Source organism: Pleurodeles waltl, chromosome 1_2 (assembly GCF_031143425.1).
Source record: "Pleurodeles waltl isolate 20211129_DDA chromosome 1_2, aPleWal1.hap1.20221129, whole genome shotgun sequence".
Lineage (NCBI taxonomy): Eukaryota > Metazoa > Chordata > Amphibia > Caudata > Salamandridae > Pleurodeles > Pleurodeles waltl.
This window is the reverse complement of record NC_090437.1, coordinates 1,146,966,719-1,146,989,782: the sequence shown is the minus strand read 5'-3', so window position 1 is coordinate 1,146,989,782 and position 23,064 is coordinate 1,146,966,719. Positions and strand designations below refer to the sequence as shown.

Below are 23,064 nucleotides of genomic sequence, written 5' to 3'. Positions count from 1 at the left end.
CTGATACCAAAAGGGTCTTCTTTGACTGAAAAGACTTACAGTCTTTGCTGTTGGCTTCATTATGCTCTAGAGACAGACAGAGATTGAACACGAGGTGTTGATCGGTGTCCAGGAAATGGGCCTGGCGCAGAGGACAGAAGCAAAATGGCATTCATTCCATCAGGGAATAATTTCCGTCGATTCCGGCACCACGTGGAAGGTAGGCCGGAGACGGGTGCCTCAAAGGGCGACTGGTCGGAGCCCGTACCGCCGAAAAGCAGATAGAGTGCTGAGACAGGAGAAACGAGAACAATATACAATACCATCAGAATAGAAAAAGAGATTGAAAACCTAACAGCAGAAGGACTGGGGTGGCACACATGTCCGAACCCGACGGCAGAGAGAAAACAATCTAACAAAGGAGTCGATGCCCATCTGCAATATCATAGAGAGGAGGAGTCACTCGATCTTGTGATTCAAAATGCTTCTTTGAAGAAAAACAACTTGCACCACTCAGGACCCAACACTAGATGGCACTTATATGTAGAACATGCTGATCTACAGACACACATGCCAACAAACACAATTTAGCCTTAGGCAGTTGTCTGTGTGAAGACATTTCTACAGGAGGGTGCACTTATAGTATAAAATGCAGGAAAGACACCACTGGCTTACTGTTGTACAAAGTGAAAGCCTCGATTACATAGAGTAAGTACATACAATTTTGAATTTCTCATGAAAATGATCTATATGGACATTTCAGAGCTTCCCGCAAAAAGTTCTGCACGTTTTGGAATTTACTTAATGTTTTCACCCAATACATCTCAGCACATTTTACCTGCCAAAATACAGGAGAAAATGTAAGGAATGGATTAATATTTGTAAATTTTGGAACTGTGATACTTCTAAACATGAGTTTGGTGTGGAAAAGGCTAAACCATGTTTAGCCTCATCAGTGTAAGCACGACCAATGACAAGAATGACAGAATGCTTAGTAGATATGGCCCTACAAAGTTCTTTTCCCACTTGTGCAATACAACTTAGGATATTTTTTTACTATGAGTCTAAGTTTCTGAAAGATCAAAATTTGAAGCCAGAGGGACGGGGAGCAGGAATGTCTAGTATACATCATCTCTCCCCAGTGACCCACATTTAGGAATTAGCCCCATTAACTGAATGGCTCAAGCTGAACATCAAACTACCACATTTCTTTTCAACTAGGTCCGCATCAAAAATGCTGCTCAACCGAGCACGACTGACAACCCACTGCAGATGGCAAAGGGGCAAATCTTTTGGATGGAATGATAAGTTAACATTTTGTTTTCAAGGAATAATGACGGAATTTGCAAACTACAATGCATTAACTGCAGTGGTCTTCAAACCTCTTAATGCAGCACTCTCCATCCCCCGCCAGTGCATATGAGACCCATTCACACATCCCAAGATTTCTTCATAATGTTTCTATTAAAACAGCAAGGTTTAAATATGACTGCACTTATTTAAACAGTGCATCAAAGTTCTGGTACCTGGCACGCTCCACCCTCCCATTTGAAGACCCACTGATCTACAGGTATGAAGTTGGCAAAACATTGCACTCAAACATGGAATGGGTCTGTGTGATGCCTGTTAAGTACCAGGCTAAGTACCATTGCTGTGAAGCAGCAGTAAGGGGACATGCACAGATTAACCACAATAGTGAGACGTTTAGGCGATACAGCCAAGAAAAGTGGTTCCAAACTGGTGCTTTTTAGGAATGACCAGCATCCCAATAGCCTTCTGTGTTTAATGTCAAAAGTAAGCAATTTTTTGTTTTCAAAAGTGTTACTTGAAATTAAAGTCTAAGTCCTATTCCATATTTTTGCTTCTGGCCAGGTTGCCATCTCCGCATATTACCATTAAAGTAAGTTTGCATTTATAATTCTTCTGAAGGGTTTTGCAGAAGTGTCAAACTGGAATTTCACTTCCACATTTGTGAAATGTTGCCTGCAAGAACACTTTGAAGGGCAATTCTGAAGAAATAGGATTTTTTTTTTTCCATCTCATGAAGATATACTAACTACAGATTCTTAAAACTGTAGGTTAACTGAAGTATGTAAAGTCATAAACAGTGGAGAAAAACGCTACTTCACAACTTAAGCCATCTTAAGAAACTGTGCACAAACTTAATTAAGAACAAATAAACTGGTTTGAACTCCACCCACAATATACTGGTGTGTTAAAAAATAAAAAAGGAAAAGACTCTTACCTGTCCAATACACAGCACTACAGTATAACCATTGGGACCAACTGCTAAGGTTTTTGGCTGAACATCCAGTTTTGTAGTACCCTGGCCACTGAACGAAACAAAAACAAACAAAAAATGTATAAACTTATTTGAGTTCAAGCTCAAGATTTTAGTTTTTGTGCTAATGTGGTAACATTTGGCAGCATATCAAATAACACAACATTTTTAAAGGACATGGTGGTGGTTCACAGCAGTGATCTAATGATCTACAGGAAAAAAAGAAAGGGATCTAACAAAGGAGTCGATGCATTAGCACATTTGAAATACTCTATAGACAAATATGGACAACATATATAAGACTGTCATAGTACATTGCTACAAACTGTAGCCATGGGTTCAAAATGACTAGCACAGATGGGCTTGTCGAACACTGTTTTGTCTAATTGGTTTCAAAGTACAGATCTGTTAGGAATTTTTCTTATCTTAAGAAAAACGAATTTGTCTAGTCAAATATATAAACTGCAAAAACATTTACTTAAAGTGAAAGAACTACAAACCCTAAATGTATTGCATATAAGTGACTGCCTATTACTAAATCTGGCCTGGACTTTACCTGAATACTCTGAGTGTAGACAACTATGTTTTCAGATTGGTTATTGAACATCAGGTCCAACATAATATATAGTTATATAGATTTAATACTTAAATTAAAACAGGAGAGCTGAATCAAAGTTGAGCAATCTATAATTGGGAAACTGTAAACCAGCAAAGCAATTAACCTATGGATACAGATGGGGTTAATTTGAATGACACTTATTCTCATTTGACCCTGGTGGAATTTCAAAGAACAAATGAGCAAAATAATATGGAACAAATGACAGCAGATTTGTACACTGTGTCAGAGAAAATTAAGGTATTAATAATGTGAAAGCATGATAAAATAGTAAATTATTCACGGACCAGCGAAAATACACTCAGTGTAAGTTTAAGGAACCATGGAGGAATTAATCGGATTCTGAACAAGGCAAAAAACATGAATTGATATTCAGTTCCTCTTAAAAAACATGTGGTAGGCTCAAAAAAACCATTCTGCATATTCTTGAACACAGTATTAAAAAAGGATTGGCCGGAAATTTGATGATTCTGTAATACAGGTTTATATCAATTAAGGATATTCAACGACATTCAATGTAATACAAACACTAGCCACCTAATGATAAACACATCTAAAGTGTCTTAATTTTATCTCTGCGATTACGATAACAGAATAGTTATAATTTACGGGCCTTGAAAAATCTACTCGCCCACTCCCTATAGCGAGTTGGATTTATCAGGTCAAGCTATTTTTTGCACCTACTGCCTGTACATTTTGTTTTTATCTTGACACATCTGCTGTCTGCTCAAGGACATAGCGCACGTCAGTCTGTCTTCTTACTAATTGTTGCTAATCTTATTCTGGAAAATGGCGTTTACTTTTCTTTCTCTTATTACAGATAGAGGTTGTTGTCAAGTGAACTGTCTGACAATCATTGTGAAACAAAAGGCTGTAAGATTTAATTTAAACAACTTGTAAATAAATTGTACACATATATCAGGAATTACGAAAGAACATTTTATTTGTAATGCAGAAGCGTGATGCAAAGATTTACATAGGAGCAAAACAAATAAGAACACTTTAATTAGTGATGTGCAAATGACATTTATAGAAACTTGATTTCCAAACAGAGTACACAATATAGTTTTATCGGTAAAAACACGTCAGTGGGAAATTTTGGGCCATTTTAATGGAAACACAGATGTTTGCAAATATGTGTTCTACCAGTTCATGCTTCAGGTATGTATCTATTAAAAGTTTTTAAACATGATTTGAGAAACATTCCTGCCCCCGCCCTGATGACGACATGGTTAATGAACTAAATGGGGGTGGGGGGGGGGGGTGACGGGGGTTGTAAGGGATTGAAGAGCACTAGCGCTTCCCCCATGGGCCTCCCTCCCACAACACTAGTCGGGGATGGAAGGGGTTATCGCTTCCACCCCCTTGGCAATCTGATGACAGACATCATCAAATGCTGCAGATGACGCGCTGGAAGCCATTTGCTTCCAGCGCGTCGAGAAGAGAGGACTTGTAAAGGTAAGTCCTTCTCTTTTTGGGGGTTTTTGGGGTGGGGGGGGGGGGAACAGACACAGGGGGGTAAGGAAAGAGTTTTTCCTTACCCCCTGTGCCTGTTTTCAATGGATTCCTGCTCACCCACGATCGTGGAGCAGGAATCCACCACTAGTCACCAGGGATTTCAAGTGTGTTTATTTTGGGGGAAACAAATTGTGTTTCAACACCCAGAGGGGGTCGAAAACCACTAAGAACCAGGGATTGTGTTTTAATTACATTTGTGGGCAGTGACCCCCTTAGGCAAAGGTCGCTGCCCCGATGGCATTTTTTAAATTTTTTTTTTTATATGTTTCGCCCCTCACCCCCTTCCCCCGGGACTAGATCGGCCAAAAGGGAGGCAGAAGCCACTTAGGCACCAGGGAAAATTTGTAAGGTCTTGGTGACAGGGTGTTTGTCAACTGGCAAAGTATTTGTGTTTGTGATTATAACGGTTTATTTATTTTTTGTTCTATTTTAAAGCTTTTGCTTCCTTTGCTGTGGATACTTGAGGTTTTAGCAGTAGATGTCCTGCGGTTTGCATAGTTGCATGTTTTAGGTAAGTAAAAGCAATTTACTCCAAAGGAGTATTGTTGACATGCATGAATGACATGTTGGTAGGTGGTGTACTAAATGCAGGATTGTGTGTGAAACTGTCAGATATGTGCACAATGATATTTGTGTTGTCTTATGTCTAATTTGATTTTTTCTTTTTATTGGGATATCGTTGGTGATTGCTATGTCTGTGCAGAGTAGTTGCTGGTGAGTCTACCTTTTTCAGGCAAGTGAGTGATATCGTTTGTTAGTGCATAACTCTTTTTGATAAAGCTACACTTTATTTATTACTTATTTTAGACAGTGCTGGTTGTTGTTGGCAATCCATTTGATGTTAGAAAGGATCATGGCTAGCCGCAGAGTGACCGCTCAGCAGATTGTTGGCATGATTATGAGACTGACTTTGCATCTGAGGCAGAGGAGGAAGTGAGAGATTCTAGCAGTGAGTTTTCTGTTTGAGAGGATTCTTCTGATGAGGAAGCCACCCTCAGTGCAGATGAAGGGCCTGTTTTAGAGGACTTTGATGTCAAGAGTGCAGCAGCCTGGGGCCGAACGGTTTCCCATTAGAAGACCTGACACCTGGATTGCCCCAAACATGGAGCAGCCACAGTTACCTGTATTTACTGGTCTTCCAGGGTGTAGAGTCAATATGGAAAACCTTTTGCCTCTCAATTTCTTTCACTTGTTTATGGACAATGTATTATTGGAAGAGATTGTTGAGATGACTAATTTGTATGCAGAGCAATATTTGAGGGACAACGCTGCCAGACTTAGGCCTCACTCTAGAGCTACCCAGTGGGTTCCCACAAAGCTGGAAGATATTAAAAGATTTTTAGGTTTGACTTTTTTTGATGGGGTTGATAAGGAAAACGTCACTGGCTTCTTATTGGTCTACTTGTCCCTTGATGGCAGCGGCTATATTTCCTGCAACTATGACTCGTAGTCGCTATTTGCTTCTTCTTCGGATGCTGCATTTTGTAGACAATGCTTTGGCCTTGCCACAAGATCACCCGTCTGTAGGAAGGTGGCTCTGTATGTACTATTTCAAAGTAAGAAATAGCATGCACAGAATCCAAGGGTTCCCCTTAGAGGTAAGATAGTGGCAAAAAGAGATAATTCTAATGCTCTATTTTGTGGTAGTGTGGTCGAGCACTAGGCTTATCAGAGGGTAGTGTTAAGCATTTGTTGTACATACACACAGGCAATAAATGAGGAACACACACTCAGACAATTCCAGGCCAATAGGTTTTTATATAGAAAAATATATTTTCTTAGTTTATTTTAAGTACGACAGGTTCAAGATTTACAAACAATACTTTAAATTAAAGGTATTTCACTCTGGTATCTTAGGAACTTTGAATCATCACAATAGCATGTACAGTTTTGGCAAAAATGACAATAAGCTATTTTAAAATTGGACACAGTGCAAAATTCAACAGTTCCTGGGGGAGGTAAGTATGTGTTAGTTTCACAGGTAAGTAAAGCACTTACAGGATTCAAAGTTGGGTCCAAGGTAGCCCACCGTTGGGGGTTCAGGGCAACCCCAAAGTTACCACATCAGCAGCTTAGGGCTGGTCAGGCGCAGAGGTCAAAGTGGTGCACAAAACGCATAGGCTTCAATGGAAATAGTGGTGCCCCGGTTCCAGTCTGCCAGCAGGTAAGTACCCATGACTTCGGAGGGCAGACCAGGGGGGGTTTTGTAGGGCACTGGGGTCTGGGGGGGGGGGGGGGGGGGGGGGGGGGGGAGTGCGGGGGGAGTCAGCACAGAAAGTACACCCTCAGCGGCACGGGGGCGGCCGGGTGCAGTGTGCAAACAGGCATCAGGTTTGCAATAGGTTTCAATGGGAGACCCAGGGGTCTCTTCAGCGATGCAGGCAGGCAAGGGGGGGCTCCTCGGGGTAGCCCCCACCACCTGTGCTAGGGAGAGGGCCTCCTGGGGGTCACTCCTGCACTGGAGGTCGGATCCTTCAGGTCATGGGGGCTGCGGGTACAGTGTGTTTCCCAGGTGTCGTGTTCTTTGAAGCAGGCAGTCGCGGTCAGGGGGAGCCTCTGGATTCCCTCTGCAGGCGTCGCTGTGGGGGCTCAGGGGGGTCAACTCTGGCTACTCACGGGCTCGCAGTCACCTGGGAGTCCTCCCTGTAGAGTTAGTTTTCCGCAGTGCGAGCCGGGGGCATCGAGTGCAGAGTGGAAAGTTTCACGCTTCCAGCAGGAAACGTGTGGTCTTTAAAAGTTGCTTCTTTGTTGCAAAGATGCAGTTTCTTTGGAACAGGGCCGCTGTCCTCGGGAGTTCTTGGTCCTTTTAGATGCAGGGTAGTCCTCTGAGGCTTCAGAGGTCGCTGGACCCTGGTGGACGCGTCGCTGTTGCAGTTTTTCTCAAAGTGGGGAGACAGACCGGTAGGGTTGGGGCAAAAGCAGTTGGTATCTCCGTCTTCTCTGCAGGGCTTCAGGTCAGCAGTCCTTCTTCGTCTTCAGGTTGCAGGAATCTATCTTGCTTGGTTCTGGGGGCAGACAATGCTCAATTTAGGGGTGTGTTTAGGTCTGGGGGGTTAGTAGCCAATAGCTATTAGCCCTGACGGTGGCTACACCCTCTTTGTGCCTCCTCCCTGAGGGGGGGAGGGCACATCCCTAATCCTATTGGGAGAATCCTCCATCTGCAAGATGGAGGATTTCTAAAAGTCAGTCACCTCTGCTCAGGACACCTTAGGTGTTGTCCTGACTGGCCAGTGAGGACTCCTTGTTTTTCTCATTATCTCCTCCGGCCTTGCTGCCAAAAGTGGGGCAGTGGCCGGAGGAGGCGGGCATCTCCACTAGCTGGGATGCCCTGTGGCGCAGTAACAAAGGGAGTGAGCCTTTGAGGCTCACCGCCAGGTGTTACAGTTCCTGCAGGGGGAGGTGAGAAGCACCTCCACCCAGTACAGACTTTGTTACTAGCCACAGAGTGACAAAGGCACTCTCCTCATGTGGCCAGCAACATGTCTGGTGTGTGGCAGGCTGTCAAAACTAGTCAGCCCACACTGGAAGTCGGGCATGTTTTCAGGCGGCATTTCTAAGATGCCCTCTGGGTATATTTCACAATAAAATGTACACTGGCATCAGTGTGCATTTATTGTGCTGAGAAGTTTGATACCAAACTTCCCAGTTTTCAGTGTAGCCATTATGGTGCTGTGGAGTTCGTGTATGACAGACTTCCAGAACATATACTCTTATGGCTACCCTGCACTTACAATGTCTAAGGTTTTGCTTAGACACTGTAGGGGCATAGTGCTCATGCACCTATGCCTTCCCCTGTGGTATAGTGCACCCTGCCTTAGGGCTGTACGGCCTGCCAGAGGGGTGACTTATCTATGCCATAGGCAGTGTGAGGTTGGCATGGCACCCTGAGGGGAGTGCCATGTCGACTTAGTCATTTTCTGCCAACCAGCACACACAAGCTGGCAAGCAGTGTGCATGTGCTGAGTGAGGGGTCCCCAGGGTGGCATAAGACATGCTGCAGCCTTTAAAGACCTTCCCTGGCATCAGGGCCCTTGGTACCAGGGGTACCAGTTACAAGGGACTTACCTGGATGCCAGGGTGTGCCAATTGTGGAGACAAAGGTACAGGTTAGAGAAAGAACACTGGTGCTGTGGCCTGGTTAGCAGGCCTCAGCACACTTTCAAATCATAACTTGGCATCAGCAAAGGCAAAAAGTCAGGGGGGGGCCATGCCAAGGAGGCATTTCCTTACACCGTCTTTTTAAGATTAGGCCTGTCCTTGATCATTTTGTAGATCGGTTTTCAGAGGTCTATGTTCAGAGATAAGTGTGGAAGAGTCTTTGGTCCTGTTCAAGGGGCATTTGGTTTTTACGTAGTACATTCCCAGCAAGAGGGCACGGTATGGAATTAAATTGTATTTGCTGTCAGAAAGTAGTACAGGATACGTGTATAATTTCCCGGTCTACACTGCTAGGGATTCCAGTATTGACCCCCCCAGCTGTCTGGCCACTTTTGGAGTTAGCGAGAAAATTGTGTGGGAACTTGGTAGACAACTGTTTAACAAAAGGTCACCATTTGCTCGTAGATCATTTCTACACTGGAGTGCAGTTGTTCAAGGAGTTGTTTAGAGTGGACACTGTTGCTTGTGGCACAATCCGTTCTAACCAGAAAGGCTATCTAAGGGTGATTGTCTGCAAACAAAACTTGAGGGAACAGTGCAGTGCCTTACGGAATAATGAGCTGCTAGCTCTGAAATTTTCAGACAGGAGGGATGTGTACATACTATCTTCCCTTCCCCTGTGACTGTTTGGGGTCAGGTTGCTTAAGTGCGCAAACCTGCGTGCATTTTGGACTACAATAAACACATGGGTGGTGATGACAAAGTAGATCAGAGGTTGGAACCTTACACTGCTCTTCGCAAGTCTTACGTGTGGTATAAAAAGTTGGCCATACATTTATTTCATTTGGCAACTTTTAATGCTTTTATTGTGTTCAAGGATTGTTCACCTGAGTCAAGGATGAGTCAAGGATGAAATTTGTTAAATTTCAGGAGTCAGTGATAGAGAGCCTTATTGTGGTGGAACAGGCAAGAGTTCCTAGAGTAGCAGTGGTGGAGGATGTGGCTAGATTGAAAGATCGTCAATTTCCAGATCACATTCCTTCTACTCCAAAAAAGACTTGCCCTCTAAAAAATGTAGAGTATGAGCCCGATGAGGTATCCAGGGGGAGAGCCGGATGTACTGCCCTGATTGCCCTTCAAAGCCTGGGCTGTGTGTGGCCGGCTGTTTCAGGAGTTACCACACCCAAAAAAGTTTTATGGAAATACTTTCAGATGTTCAGTTTCACATTTCTGTCATGTTTTCAGTTAGAGCTTTTGTGTTTGTAGTTTTGTACTTATTTTATAATTTGTTAGTGGTTTCTTTGTTGTTTATAAACAAAAAAAGTGATGGCGGTGTGTGTGGGGTGGCGCTTGGCTCGCGGTGTGCGTGGGGTGGCGGTGTGCGTGGGGTGGCGGTGTGCGTGGGGTGGCGCTTGGCTGGCAAAAAACATGTCCGATTTCAATGTAAAAATGTGATGTGTCCATGTTGCGTTTCCTGTCGCAAGCATTAGACCTACCCACGCAAGTGAGGAACCATTTTTAATCGGGAGACTTGGGGGAAACACAGAATAGCAAAACAAGTGTTATTGCCCCTTGTCTTGCTCTACATTTTTTCCTTCCAAATGTAGTGTGTAAAAAAGATGTCTATTTGAGAAATGCCCTGTAATTCACATGCTAGTGCAGGCACCCCGGAATTCAGAGATGTGCAAATAACCACTGCTTCTCAACACCTTATCTTGTGCCCATTTTAGAAATACAGAGGTTTTCTTGATAACTATTTTTCACTGTCTATATTTCAGCAAATGAATTGCTGTATAGACGGTATAGAATGAAAACCCATTGCAAGGTGCAGCTCATTTATTGGCTCTGGGTACCTAGGGTTCTTGATGAACCTACAAGCCCTATATATCCCCGCAACCAGAAGAGTCCAGCAGACGTAACGGTATATTGCTTTCAAAAATCTAATATCGAAGGAAACAGAGTAAAACGTGGAGAAAAATTGCTATTTTTTTCACCTCAATTTCAATTTTATTTTTATTTCAGCTGTTAGGATCTACACAAATTACCCCTTGCTGAATTCAGAATTTTGTCTACTTTTCAGAAACATTTAGCTTTCCGGGATCCAGCACTGGTTTCACACCCATTTCTGTCACTAACTGGAAGGAGGCTGAAAGCACACAATTTTTTTTTACAAATGGGGTATGTCCCAGTAAAATGCCAAAATTGTGTTGAGAAAATTGGGGTTTCTGATTCAAGTCTGCCTGGTCCTGAAAGCTGGGAAAATGGTGATTTTAGCACTGCAAACCCTTTGTTGATGCCATTTTCAGGAAAACAAATCACAAGCGGCCTTCTGCAGCCCTTTTTTCCCCTTGGGGAAAAAAAACCTGACATTTTTGCTATATTTTGGCTAATTTATTGGTCTCCTTCAGGGGAACCCACAAACTATGGGTACCTCTACTCACTGTAGTGCTATAGGAAATCCTTTAAATGTAAGCATCAGAAGGATTTTCTTTTTCAAACAATGATGTTGGAACGAGAGGGAAGTTTTCTTCATGTCTCCAGAAAAATGTTTTTCTTTTTAAATCATCAGCACATTTGGTGGGGAGGGGGGAGAGGGGAGGTACCTGGGAATGAGCTCCCATGGATGGGCATGGGCCAGTACTACCCCCCCACCAATAAAATAAAAATTCTGCCTTCCTAAAGGAGAAGTCTGCAGGCTTTGCTCCCAATTTACCCTCACTTTCTTGCTGAAAAAAGGACAGAACGCTCACAAGACGCCAGGGATAACTGAAGAAAGTGGGATAATGTAAGGAAAATTTATGCTTTTGGCCAAAGTTGAGTTCTGCAGGATTTTTTGGGTAAGAAACTGTCTTAGGGTCAACACAAATCATAACACCCTAGCCTCCCTCAGGCCTTTCAGAAATGTCTGTGGTTGATAGTTCCCTGGGTTGTGGCTGAGCCCGAATCCAAATACCCCAGCTACCTACAATACCAAAATGGGTCAATTTCCATGATGAAAACTGCATCCAAGATGCAGTTTGGGGTCCATTGTGTGTAGGGCTCTAGGCTTAGCTACCCGAGTGGGGTACCGTTTTTATGGGGAGAAGTGTGAGAACACAGAATAGCATAACATTTATCTGTTGCATTTTGTATCAATTTTTTCCTTTAAAATGTAATCCAGTGTGCAAATAACACATTTTGCAGAATGCCCTCTGAACGAATCCCACATACAAAGTAATAGAAATAACCAGCATCTAGGCCACTTTTAAAAGAAGGCTAGGTTTCCTTCATCTCGTTTTTTGTTCATTATATTTTCCCTTATGAACTGATGCATGGGACGTACACATTGAAATATAATTATAAGCTGCAGCTCAGTTGTTGGCTCTGGGCATCGCCTGTTTTTCAACCAGGAATGTGACGGAAATAAGGAAGTATTACTTATGTAAACCGAACTTTGGGGCAAAAAGTTACGACTAAAACATTGTCCGCTATTGCAAATTCTTGCCTTATTTATATACAGTGGCACTAACTGGCCTGGCTGTTAATGAAATATTTATGATCAGAGGCTACTACAGTTTGTTACATATGAACTTTTATACAGAGCCACAGTTGATAGGAATAAAAACCGTACTTGAAAACGGAGAAGATTACTGCATTATCTAAAGACTGACTCTAATTCCTCTATATCCTTATGTTCTGGATATGAATATTTGTGTAAGGAGTGCTGTGGTCTTAGCTGCATACATATATTACCTTAACTGCAGACAATGGCTTTCCCTAATCCATTATGAGGTACTGTTTACTGGCGGCCAATGGGTATGTGCTGTAAGGGGGTTGGGCCTACTTGTCACAAGGACAAAATAAACATGAAAACCCTTGACCCCAAACTATATGTCCTGGGTGTTGGGCTATAGGAATTCCACAGCCCTGAATCTGTACACAAATTGAGCAAGGCAGGCTGAAACAAACACAGTCAATGATCGTACAGGTCCCTCGTTCCTTGAAGGTTGCAACAAAAGGCCCTTCCAGGCCCCCTCGTGGTTACCAAGTTAAAATCTGCCAAAACATCATCCAGCTTACTACCCTCAGCAGAATGTTCAAAATGGCTCTTCAGTTTGGGACCTATATAAAAGGAGCATTCAGTGCCATAACAATTAAGAGGGCACGGATGTAGAGTAAAAACAACACAATACGGTAATTGAGTAGGGTGATTTAGATTTTCCCTCAAAGGTCTGTAAAAAAAAGCGTAGAGTACATAGATTTTCTGTAGGGGTTTCTCGGTCATAGGAATAATAGAAATTAAACAGTAAGACGCTCGGTAAACCCTCAAAATCAAATTTAACTGCCAGCATGTTGATAAAACCAGGGGGAAATCTGCGCGGGGGTACCCATTACCCAGGGAGATCAATGTAAACAAACAACCCTTTGCTTTGCCTACAGGTGAGGATTTTGCCAGTACAGAAAAGGAGTGATTTTCTCCAACTCAAGTGTCTTGAAATCCCATTATGTCAAATTCTCAAATGTTTTCAAGCCAGATATATTTTTCTCTTTTGTTACCCAACCCGGCAATATTACAGCTACTAATTTTAAGATAAGGTGGTGACTTATACCAGGCCGCAGCAGTGGGCCCAACCAAGCTTGTTAGGGGGTGCCTTGAAGCTACGCTAAGTCAATCATTACCCTCCAAAGCCCCAGGGGTTGAAATCTTTTCCACAACTGCAGAGGTGCTACTGGCCCTCAATTGGTGGTGGTGGGTAGTGGGGGAGAGACTAATCTGATCATATTTTGGGGGTAGACATGCCTACGGTACCCTAGCCTTTGCACCAAGACAGGGAGATAGAAAAAACCTAATGGGAGCACTTGAATACCCAAACCATATACCCCTTCCCCAGTATTACGCAGAATCCAACGTCTGGCTATATCCAGATGCCTAAAATTGAGCACAATATATTCTGCTTCAAATATTTTTTCACCAGGCCAGGGCCTAGCAAGTTCACGCGTCTGGCCATGACAATGTTATCACAGTCATGTTCAGTTACACCCTCTTAAATGAGCATCAGGGTTTAGCTTCATGGATGAAATCATAGTTTCTTCTACCACAGAGATCAGAGGAGGGGACATTCACCAAAATAGCCACAAAGGGGGTAGAGTATGGTAGAAGATGGAGTTAGAGTGACAGGACAAGGTTGGGTACGAACTTGATGAGTGGAGCCCCGACCCCAGGGCTGTTTTTTCCAGTAACCGGTGGGGAAACCACAATGAGCTGTTGTTGAGCTGGGATAGACAGACTGTGTCCTTCGCCCTGACTAGGACTGTCTTTCCTACATATGGCATCTAAGTGGCTCCAATCATAGTGAGCAAGTTGTGACTTGCGCGACGAGGCCTGTGGCAGGGTTTGTGTATCACCAGATTGCCCTTCCTGGCTCTTCGGGTGCTTCTTCCCAGACGAAGACTGGATTGAAGGGTCAGATTGTGTTACTTCCCCTTTAGACAGATGGAACTGAGACTTCTATAGGGACGCTAAGCATAATTTTATCAGGTCCAAACTGATGGGGTTTAATTGAACATATATTATGAACTTAAGCCGCTTAAACATTTCCTCAAAATCACAGTTTCCAATAAGGGGAACTAGCTCTTTTCTGTGACCAGCCGTGGCTGAGCGACTACTGCATTTCTTCTGCTTTGTAACCAGCTAAACGGAGGATACAGCACTCTCAATCCTCTGAGACACTGAGGAAGAAATCCCAGAGACAGAGAAGTTAATGCCATATCTGGGTGCTGAACCATGGGGGGCTGCTGAAACTCCACTTCCTCTGGTGGCATCCTCCTCTGTCGGGCCACCCGCACACATTAGTTCAGAGCAATCTGCCACTTTACTGAGGCTATTTACCTGTTCCAAAGATAGTCTGCGCTCTATTAAATCAATTTAATTGGTCACAACCCCAATAATTCTCTCTAACATAGTGTTGATGCTAGTGACTTTCGTGGGGCAGCAGGGCCCCCAGCTGCTTTCCACTTGCCTATACTGCAGAGTCAGGAGAAAAAAGAAAAACAACACACCCAGAAGAGTAGGGGGCAGTAAGTTCGTGTCAGGGCTGGGCAGCCCAGCCTTGTCCGTCCGCAGACTTGCCCGCCCTGGGCTCGGGCGTGTCTTGGGTGTGCCACGGGACATAGCAGGCGTTTATATAGCGATATGGGCCCACCAGATGCTGCACATGAGTTGCAGGGCTCCGCCTCCAGCCCTGATGCTGCCTGTGACTAGTAGTCATGAATGACACTAAAACACGGCTCCCGCGCCACAGGACTTAGCAGGCGCTTATATAGCACCATGGGCCCACCAGATGCTGCACACGAGTTGCAGGTCTTTGCCTACTGCCCTGATGCTGCCTGGGACCAGTAGTCCTGAATAACACCAAACTCATGGAGGTTGTTACGGGAATTGGTGTAGTGTGGTCAGTTTTAGGTATCCTTTGCGCGTTAGCTTCAGGCGTTAGGCCTTTGTGCACTTTGCCCTGGATGTCTTTTATTCCTTTGCTCGCAGCATAGAGCCTCTGTGCACTTTGCTCTACATGCTTGTTATTTAGCTTCGTACTGTTATTTTTCAAATAACCAGTTCTACGGTCTTGTTTTATTTTTTATATCACACTGTTTAGCCTACTTCAGCACTGAAGTTTCCAATAACACATTCTTGTTCACTCTGTGCTTCAGTCAAGGATACAGTCTGGTACATTGCCGATAGCATAGTAGGAGTTTAGTCTTTGGGATTCTTGCGTAGGGACATTTTGTGATCACACTGACATGTTAGTTGTAAAAACACTTCCTTGTCCTAATACAGGGAAGAGGGAGATTCCGACAAGGGAACCACAACTAGACGCTGACTGCCTCGTTGCAGATGCTGAACCAGATCTCAGGCCTTTGCTCAGGTATGAGGGTTGATGGCTTCCCGGGAAATCTGAAAGGCAAGTTAGAAGCTTAACATGCTGTGCTCTAAATAGAACTAGCGGAGAGAGAGTAGAAATTATTAACACCACGATAGCGTTATTCTTATGTTTCACTCTCTTCGTGACTATTTCAATCCTACTGTGTTGTATGGTTCTGGTTATTGCGGCTCACGCCTTAATATCTAAAATGCAGTCGTTTTATTAAAACAATCTATAAAACTCAAACTGCCTTTGTCATTTGTATATGAGATCATACTGTAAATGAGAGAGCTGGTTTGGATCTGAGTGATCACGACTTCCCTGAGAAGTTCCAAAGATGTAATGCGCTCGGCTGCCCAATCATCCCTTCCCCTTGGGAGAGATGAGGCACTGCTAGTTAGCCGGAGCAAAACCGGATTTAGGGTGAAAGAGGTCCTTCCAAGTGGGCCAAACTCAGTCCCCCACACCGTGACCGATCCGGTTACCTAGAAATCCAGTAGTCTCATTTAGGATAATGAGAGCCCACGCGACATGGCGCCACCAACGATTGGTCTGGCTCTAATTTTCGGGTCCGGCTGACTCTCTCGGTCTCATACATATATTGACTCCTCGGTTCCGTTAACGGAGACGTCCGTGGCGCTGAAGATTTCCGCCACCACGAGATAGGTACATCCTATTACTTAGTGGTCGGTTGTTCAAGCTTGAACTTTTAAAGGAAAACCCCGATATTGGTGTGTCTTCTCTGCCCTAGTGCTATTTTTATAATGGCGAATCCTCAAGTAGTGAATATAGCGCTTAATATGCGCCAACCGCTCACAGGACATCTAATAGCACATGGTCTGACGAACCAGGGGGGACCGGTCACGTTTGTGGTGGACACCCATGTAGCTTATGGAACAGAGCTTTTTTATTCTTGGGTCGTATTTCCAGCAGTTGATGGGGGTACAAATACTTTTCATGAATACACTATTGCGAATGTCCTTGGACAATACAGGGCATATGCATACTTAGAGATACCTTTATCTTATCAAGAACACAATAATTGGCTTGATGGCGCCCTCCCTGCACACAGTTGCACAAGTTAGGTTAGGTCCACTGAGTAATGATGGCCCTACCTGGCCTTTATTGGCTACATACACACCATATCCTGCGGTTGCTAACTTGACTGTGGCTGAAGTTCGTTGTTTATATATAGACTTAGCTACTATTTACAGAAGACTGGTTCAATTTGTGATGCAGACTTTAAATACTAATGCAGTGCGTGCTGCTCCGGCGCACCCACATGCAGTGGTTCCGGGTATCAATCCGGCCACTGTACACTCAGTTATGGGTAAAGTACCGGCTAAACGAGAGGAAACTCCATTTTGGCTGGCGCAAATAATTTATACGCTGGAAGCAGTGTTTCCCCATACGGGACCTCAGGATAAACATAGAATATTGACGATGTGTTTGCCATATGGAATGGTTCCTACTGTGGACCATTGTAATACCTGGGGCACGGTGTTTGCCGCGCTCTACACTACAGCACACGGTGCACCAACATTGGCTAATCTACCGGAAGTGCTAAAACAAATTCAAGATGAATATGGGGCTGTCCCAGCCTTAGATTTAGGGATGCAGCTGATGGGCAACTTCGCCGCAGTTTCTTCTATTATTTTGAGTAATCTCAAAGGAGAGGCAGTAGCGCTAGCAGTGCGTATGCGTTTTCGAGACGTCCCGCAAATTAATCAAGAGCGGGAGCTGCCGAGAATAATAGCAGAAACATATTCGAGTATCAGTCGTGATAGCCTAGGGGCTCGACCGCAAAAAACACAGTTACAGGGTAAGAATAGTAAAGATACTACTAAACAACAGCAACCTGAGGGTACTAAAAAGCGCTGGGAGAAAAAACAGACACCTAAAAAAAGATAGGGGACAATCTCCGCAACCGGAGACCCCGCAGAATAGGTATAATCTCAGGAATAGGGATAAGTTGAAGACGCTTGATAGATATCAATATACTGATACACGCCAATCTCGTTCCTTTCAGGACTCATCGGAAAAGAGAAATGAGAGAGGTTGGCGGTCAGAGCGGAGAACAGAGTACGTGAAACCGAGACAGGAATCACAACGCTCAACTGAGGTTTCTGTCAAGAAAGAAGAGAAACCGATCCAACAAAAGCAGCAATTTAAAAAGAAGAAGGTGGCTGCAGTCTCAGTTAGACATGCCACTCAAAAAGAGAGTTCTCTTGAAGAACAAGACATGGGCGTTAGCACTGTTAGACAGCACGGCAGAGGTCACAATAGTTCGCCGGAATCTTCTAGAGCATCTGGAGGTGAAAGCAACTGATGACTTCATACAAGTCGAAACAGCAGATATGCGTGTCTCTGATCCCGATAGAGTTTATACAGTAACTTTACAATTAGAAGGGGACATTGAGCGCACTATAAACGCCATCTTTTGGGACCGTGTGGTCAAATTGTATGACATTCTGCTGGCCGAACAGGATTGGCCCCCTGACTTTGTTCGTGACTGTCCAGTTGGGGAGGAGGTTATTACACCTTCATTCTCACCACTTGTTCCGGGAGAACTAGCAGAGTCCTATAGTAAAACATGGGCTCTGGCACAGGCACCCGCCTTATATAGAAATAATGTGGGGTGGGATAGGGATTCACCTTATCATGTGATTCCGATAAAGGGAGAACCTCAGCCGCAATATCCTATAAAATTTGAAGCGAGGGCATCGGTAAGGAAAATACTTACACAATTGGAGTACCAGGGAGTAATTGAACCCTGTGTCTCGCCGATGAATAATCCCTTATTTCCAGTAGCTAAACCGGACCATTCTTATAGGATAGTGGTGGATTACAGACATTTAAATGGACATACACGCACATATGCAATACAAAATTCACACAGCGCAGCGCTCATGAATAATATTGTGCGTAAGAAATACAAAACAACATTAGATGTCTCGAATGGATTCTTCTGCCAAAATATAGCGCCCGAAAGTAGGGACTATACGAGCTTTAGTGCGTTTGGCTCTCAAAAAAAGTTTTGTCGTCTGCCTCAGGGGTATAAGAATAGCCCAGGACTATTTTCGGCTCGTATAACTGAAATTCTGCACGAGTTGGACCCTGAAGCTTTATCATATGTTGATGATATATATCTGACGGACGATGAGTTACTGCAACATTTAAGGCGGGTAGTGCGCATTGTTGTGGGATTTGCTGAAATTGGCTACAAATTTAATTTAAAAAAAAAAAAATCAAAGATTGCCTTCCTCAGCGTCATTTTCCTCGGATATGAGTTGTCGAATGAGGGCAAGAGCTTATCGCCACACTTTTTGGAAAAATGTGCACAGTTGCAACCTCCTAATACGATTCGGAAACTCCAGTCATTATTGGGGTTTCTTAATTTTGGCAGAACTTACATTCCTGATTACACTACACGTATAAAACCACTATACAAGTTGATTCGCCCAAATTTTTCGAGTAGGTTTTGGACGAATGAGCATACACATATTCTTCGCGATTTGCAAACTGATCTCTTAGCGGTAAAGCATTTACACACACGGGACAATAAAACGCATCTAGTCATCAGGGTAATACCTGGGGCCGTTGGGTTTACATTTGTCACCTTTAATGAGGGTGAGACAGTCCCGATAGCATACAAGTCCCACTTGTATTCGCCTGCAGAACAACGTTTTGCACAAACTGAGAAAATACTGACTGCTGTACAGATGGCTGTGATTAAAGAAAGACCTCTTGCCCAGGGCCAGCGCATCATTGTTGTTTCCCCGATTCCAGCCTTAGAGGCTGTTACGAGAGCGAGTGTTCCTAATTCGAAAGCTTTACACCCGCGATGGATACAATGGGCAACATCTGACAGCCACTGATGTAGATTATGTATTTGACCCTAAACTGCAGACTCAAGAATTTCTTCAATATGAAATGGAGTACCCAGTTCCCACTGGCACATTGCCTATTGACCACTATCAGGTGGTCATGTATACCGATGGCTCTGCGCAGCCAGCAGTTGGGACTAAACAACAGTATTCTGCTGCATGTGCGGTGGTGAGCGGCTATATGGAGGGGGAAGTGTTCTGCCCCCAACATACTTATACACAGACCTTGGGAGATTGTATGGCACAGTTGGCTGAGCTAAAAGCTCTATTGTTAGCCTTGGAACATGCGGATCCGGCAATATTTACGTTGCTGGTTAGTGATTCCTATTACTGTGTTCAGTCTTTCAATGAATATTTACACTACTGGAAGTTGAATGGGTTCAGAGATTCCAAAGATAACACCATTAAACACAAATTGCTGTGGGGGAAGGTTGCAGATCTGAAGGAAACGCTTCCTAAAGTCCATGTTGTGCATACACTTGGACACCAGCACGTTGGGATACACGTTGCTGGGAATACTTTGGCTGATGAAGCCGCGAAATCGGCAGTGGCAGTTGCCACTGTGGCCACAGTAACTCGTTTGAGTTCCAAACCAGACACAGAGATTTTGGCTGCCATAAAGGCTACGGCTGATGGCACGCCATTTCCTAAAGGATTCCCTTCTAAATATAGTTTCTGCATGGGTGGTATGCTAAACGCTGTAGTTAAAATCCCAGGCGTTGGTGTACGTGAAATGCCCAATAAAATTGAGCGACCTCGATTAATTACTGCAGCACATGAGGGGGCGGCATCTGCACATGCCGGCGTGGCTGCCACCATTTCACTGTTACAGGCTCGTTATTAGTGGCCTGGTCTCTACAAGGAGACAAAGCAGTATGTCCTTTGTTGTGATGTCTGCCAACAAATTAAAGTTTCCACGGCTAGACGCCCGCAGCAGACGTCCCTTCTGATATCAAATAAACCTTTACAGTGTGTGTACTTGGATCATTGTGGTCCGCTGACACCAGATAGTGCATACAAATATATCTTGGTTGCTGTAGATTCGTGCGGGTCTGGCCACAGAGCTCGGCTGACGCTCGAACTGTTATTAAAGATTTGCGCATCTTTGTCGATACATATGCAGTTGCAGCTTTTCATTCGGACCAGGGCCCTGCTTTTGCCTCTAAGGCATTCAGGGACACCATGACTTCGTTGGGGGTCCAGCTCCAGTTCTCGTCTCCATTTCATCCCGAGGGAAATTCTGTTGTGGAGCGTTTAAATCGCGATTTAAAGCAATCCTTAACGGCCAGAGTTATAGGTACGGGTCGTAGTTGGCTAGCCCACCTGTATGGAGTACAGAGAGCACTTAATAACTTGCCTAGAAGGTCCCTGGGGGGGGGTCGTACTTCATATGAGTGCCTGTTTGGAACACAAATGTATGTTCCTGATCTGGATGTTCCTGGTGTGGAGACGGCAGATACGCCCTTTGACATAAATGATTGTGTCACTGTTTTGCAGGATTTACAACAATTCTGTGAAGATAACTCTTCTGCCAGTGCTGCCTCCACAGGAATTAAGGATGAACCAGTAACGCCTACTGGTTGGATTCCCAGGATTGGGGATCTTGTGCGTGAAAAGGTCGCAGTGAGAAAAAGAATTTGGTCCTTCCTATCGGGTGCCTGTCCCTGTGCTATGGATCCACGGCACAAGAACTGTAATTTTGCCACCGTTGCAAGGGACCAAAGGAAATCGCTTTGTTTCCATTGATAATGTCAAGTTACAACATGTGGCCGATTCTGCACAGCAGACCAAGAGGGACGCCCAGTAGTTCCGGAATCCCTCTCACTACGGGGAAGAAGTTCCACTGCAGGTGATTTGCACCGACGCTATTTCCTCTCCGAGCTTGGGGAGGGTGGAAGCTGATCTTGCGATTATTCCACTGACGGCGAATACTTTGGAATCTTTTGATCAAGTTGCTGTAAGTTCTACTGATATTGCTGAACATGTGGTTTATAGCGTGCCAAGGCGAGAGCCACCATCTGCCTCTTTGTTTACGGTTGCACCTTTTGTGAGAACTGCCTCCGGCTGCTTCAACACCGCTGATGATACCGTGTCGGACTCCTCGTCCTCTTCAACATCAGCCCTGTGTCCACGTAAGCTGCTGTGTTGGCTCAAACATACATATTTTTTTGTTCCTTGGAACTATCTGTGGCTTTTTATGACTGTTATGACTATTTTCCTATGGCTGGGGTTTGTAGTTACCTTTTTTCTGGTAATACATGGTCATTTTCTTCCTGAACAATCTGACATTGAGCACGTAGAGACGGTGTTGAAACCACATTTTTTTCACATATGGTTCGAAGAGACTTGTCCTTTGTGAACATTTCTGCTGTACCGATTCCGGATGGGATTGTGATGGGATTGTGTGGGATAGATTAGTGTTTGATATATATGGTCCCACTGAGATGATTCAGATACCGTATGTTCTCAAATTGTCAATGAATGATATAGTTATACCAGGCATTGTTTCTGATGATTGGGACGTAAAAACAGTGGATTCAATGTTGACAGAATTACGATATTATACTGTCTATGAAAATGAAGATGCTTACCAATTTACAGATAATTATGGTGACATGTTTAGCTATAATTATTATGGACACCACTTTATTCATAAAGCTAGTAGCCCTAAATCAATATCTGAATATATGCAATGGGAACATTGCCCGACTCCTCCACAGGGGAGTTGTAAAACTTATTTTGATAAATTTGCATATTTTATTGGGCATAATCAACAGGGTGCTAAGTCTTACTATTATAACGTTACTCCGCATACTAATAAGCAAATGTTATTGACTGATACTAAATTACTGTATTCAAATTTGTTTGTATCCAAACTTTCAGTTGAGGGGTATGAATACTGGTCCAAAACTGTTGATATGAAAAGTGTCTGGGGAACGACAAATTGGCAAATGCGGGGTAGGGACACATTGTTTAGGGCATGTATTATTCCTGTCCAAATGATTTTCCTGAATGACACTGTGCAACAGACTAGCTGTTTGGGCTTAGCAACGATTAAAGATTTGAATTTGCCTAGCATACCTGTCCCTTCCAATTTGAAAAATTGGCAGCAATATAATCAATGCCAAGTTTAGTGAGCTTACGGACTGGGTCCAGAATGGTACGCTTAACACTTCCTTGATACGTCCGGGCGGGTGGTTATTGTGGCCCATAGACACTAATGGGTGTCATCAGCGTTTTGTCACCTCTTCGGGGGGGTTCAGGACTAGTAGGGCAGACCCTCGCTACATATCACCAGAACATGCTGATATCATTACTACTTACAGCGTGAGGAAACTTTGTCAACAATGGTTGAAGTCATCCGCGCTGGATGCAGTTAAAACACATCTCACCTTACTGTCTAATGATACTGACTTGCAAAAATTTTTGTCAGGACCAAGAGTACCACGGAAGAAACGTTTTTTGTATGAAGTATATAATGAGATATGGAAACTTTCACAACAGGAGGCAGCGGCCCGGTTGAGGCAAATTGATCAGGAAAATTTGATACAAGCTTTGCCTGTTGTGGATAATGGGATGCATACCCTATCAGACCGTGTATGCACAATTGACAACGTTGTTTCCTCTGCTATAGACATTATTAGATCAGATATGTCTTCTTTATATCATGGGCACAGTCAAACGCGGTCCATCATGCAGTTGGGTTGGACTCTACAGACAATGAAGGCAGGTCGCGTTCCGTGGCAGCACATTGAAAAGTTGGAGAAGGTGCCTTTTACTGTAGCT

General features: G+C 43.9%; 1 protein-coding gene across 1 annotated transcript in view; it reads right to left on the bottom strand.

The window, feature by feature from the left end:
• Positions 1-23,064, bottom strand: part of WDR1 (WD repeat domain 1) — a 220,473-nt gene that overhangs the window by 82,186 nt on the left and 115,223 nt on the right. Inside the window, exon 11 of the mRNA XM_069202820.1 lies at positions 2,225-2,312. Coding sequence (XP_069058921.1) covers positions 2,225-2,312 — 88 coding nt within the window. The remainder of the gene's footprint in view (positions 1-2,224; positions 2,313-23,064) is intronic.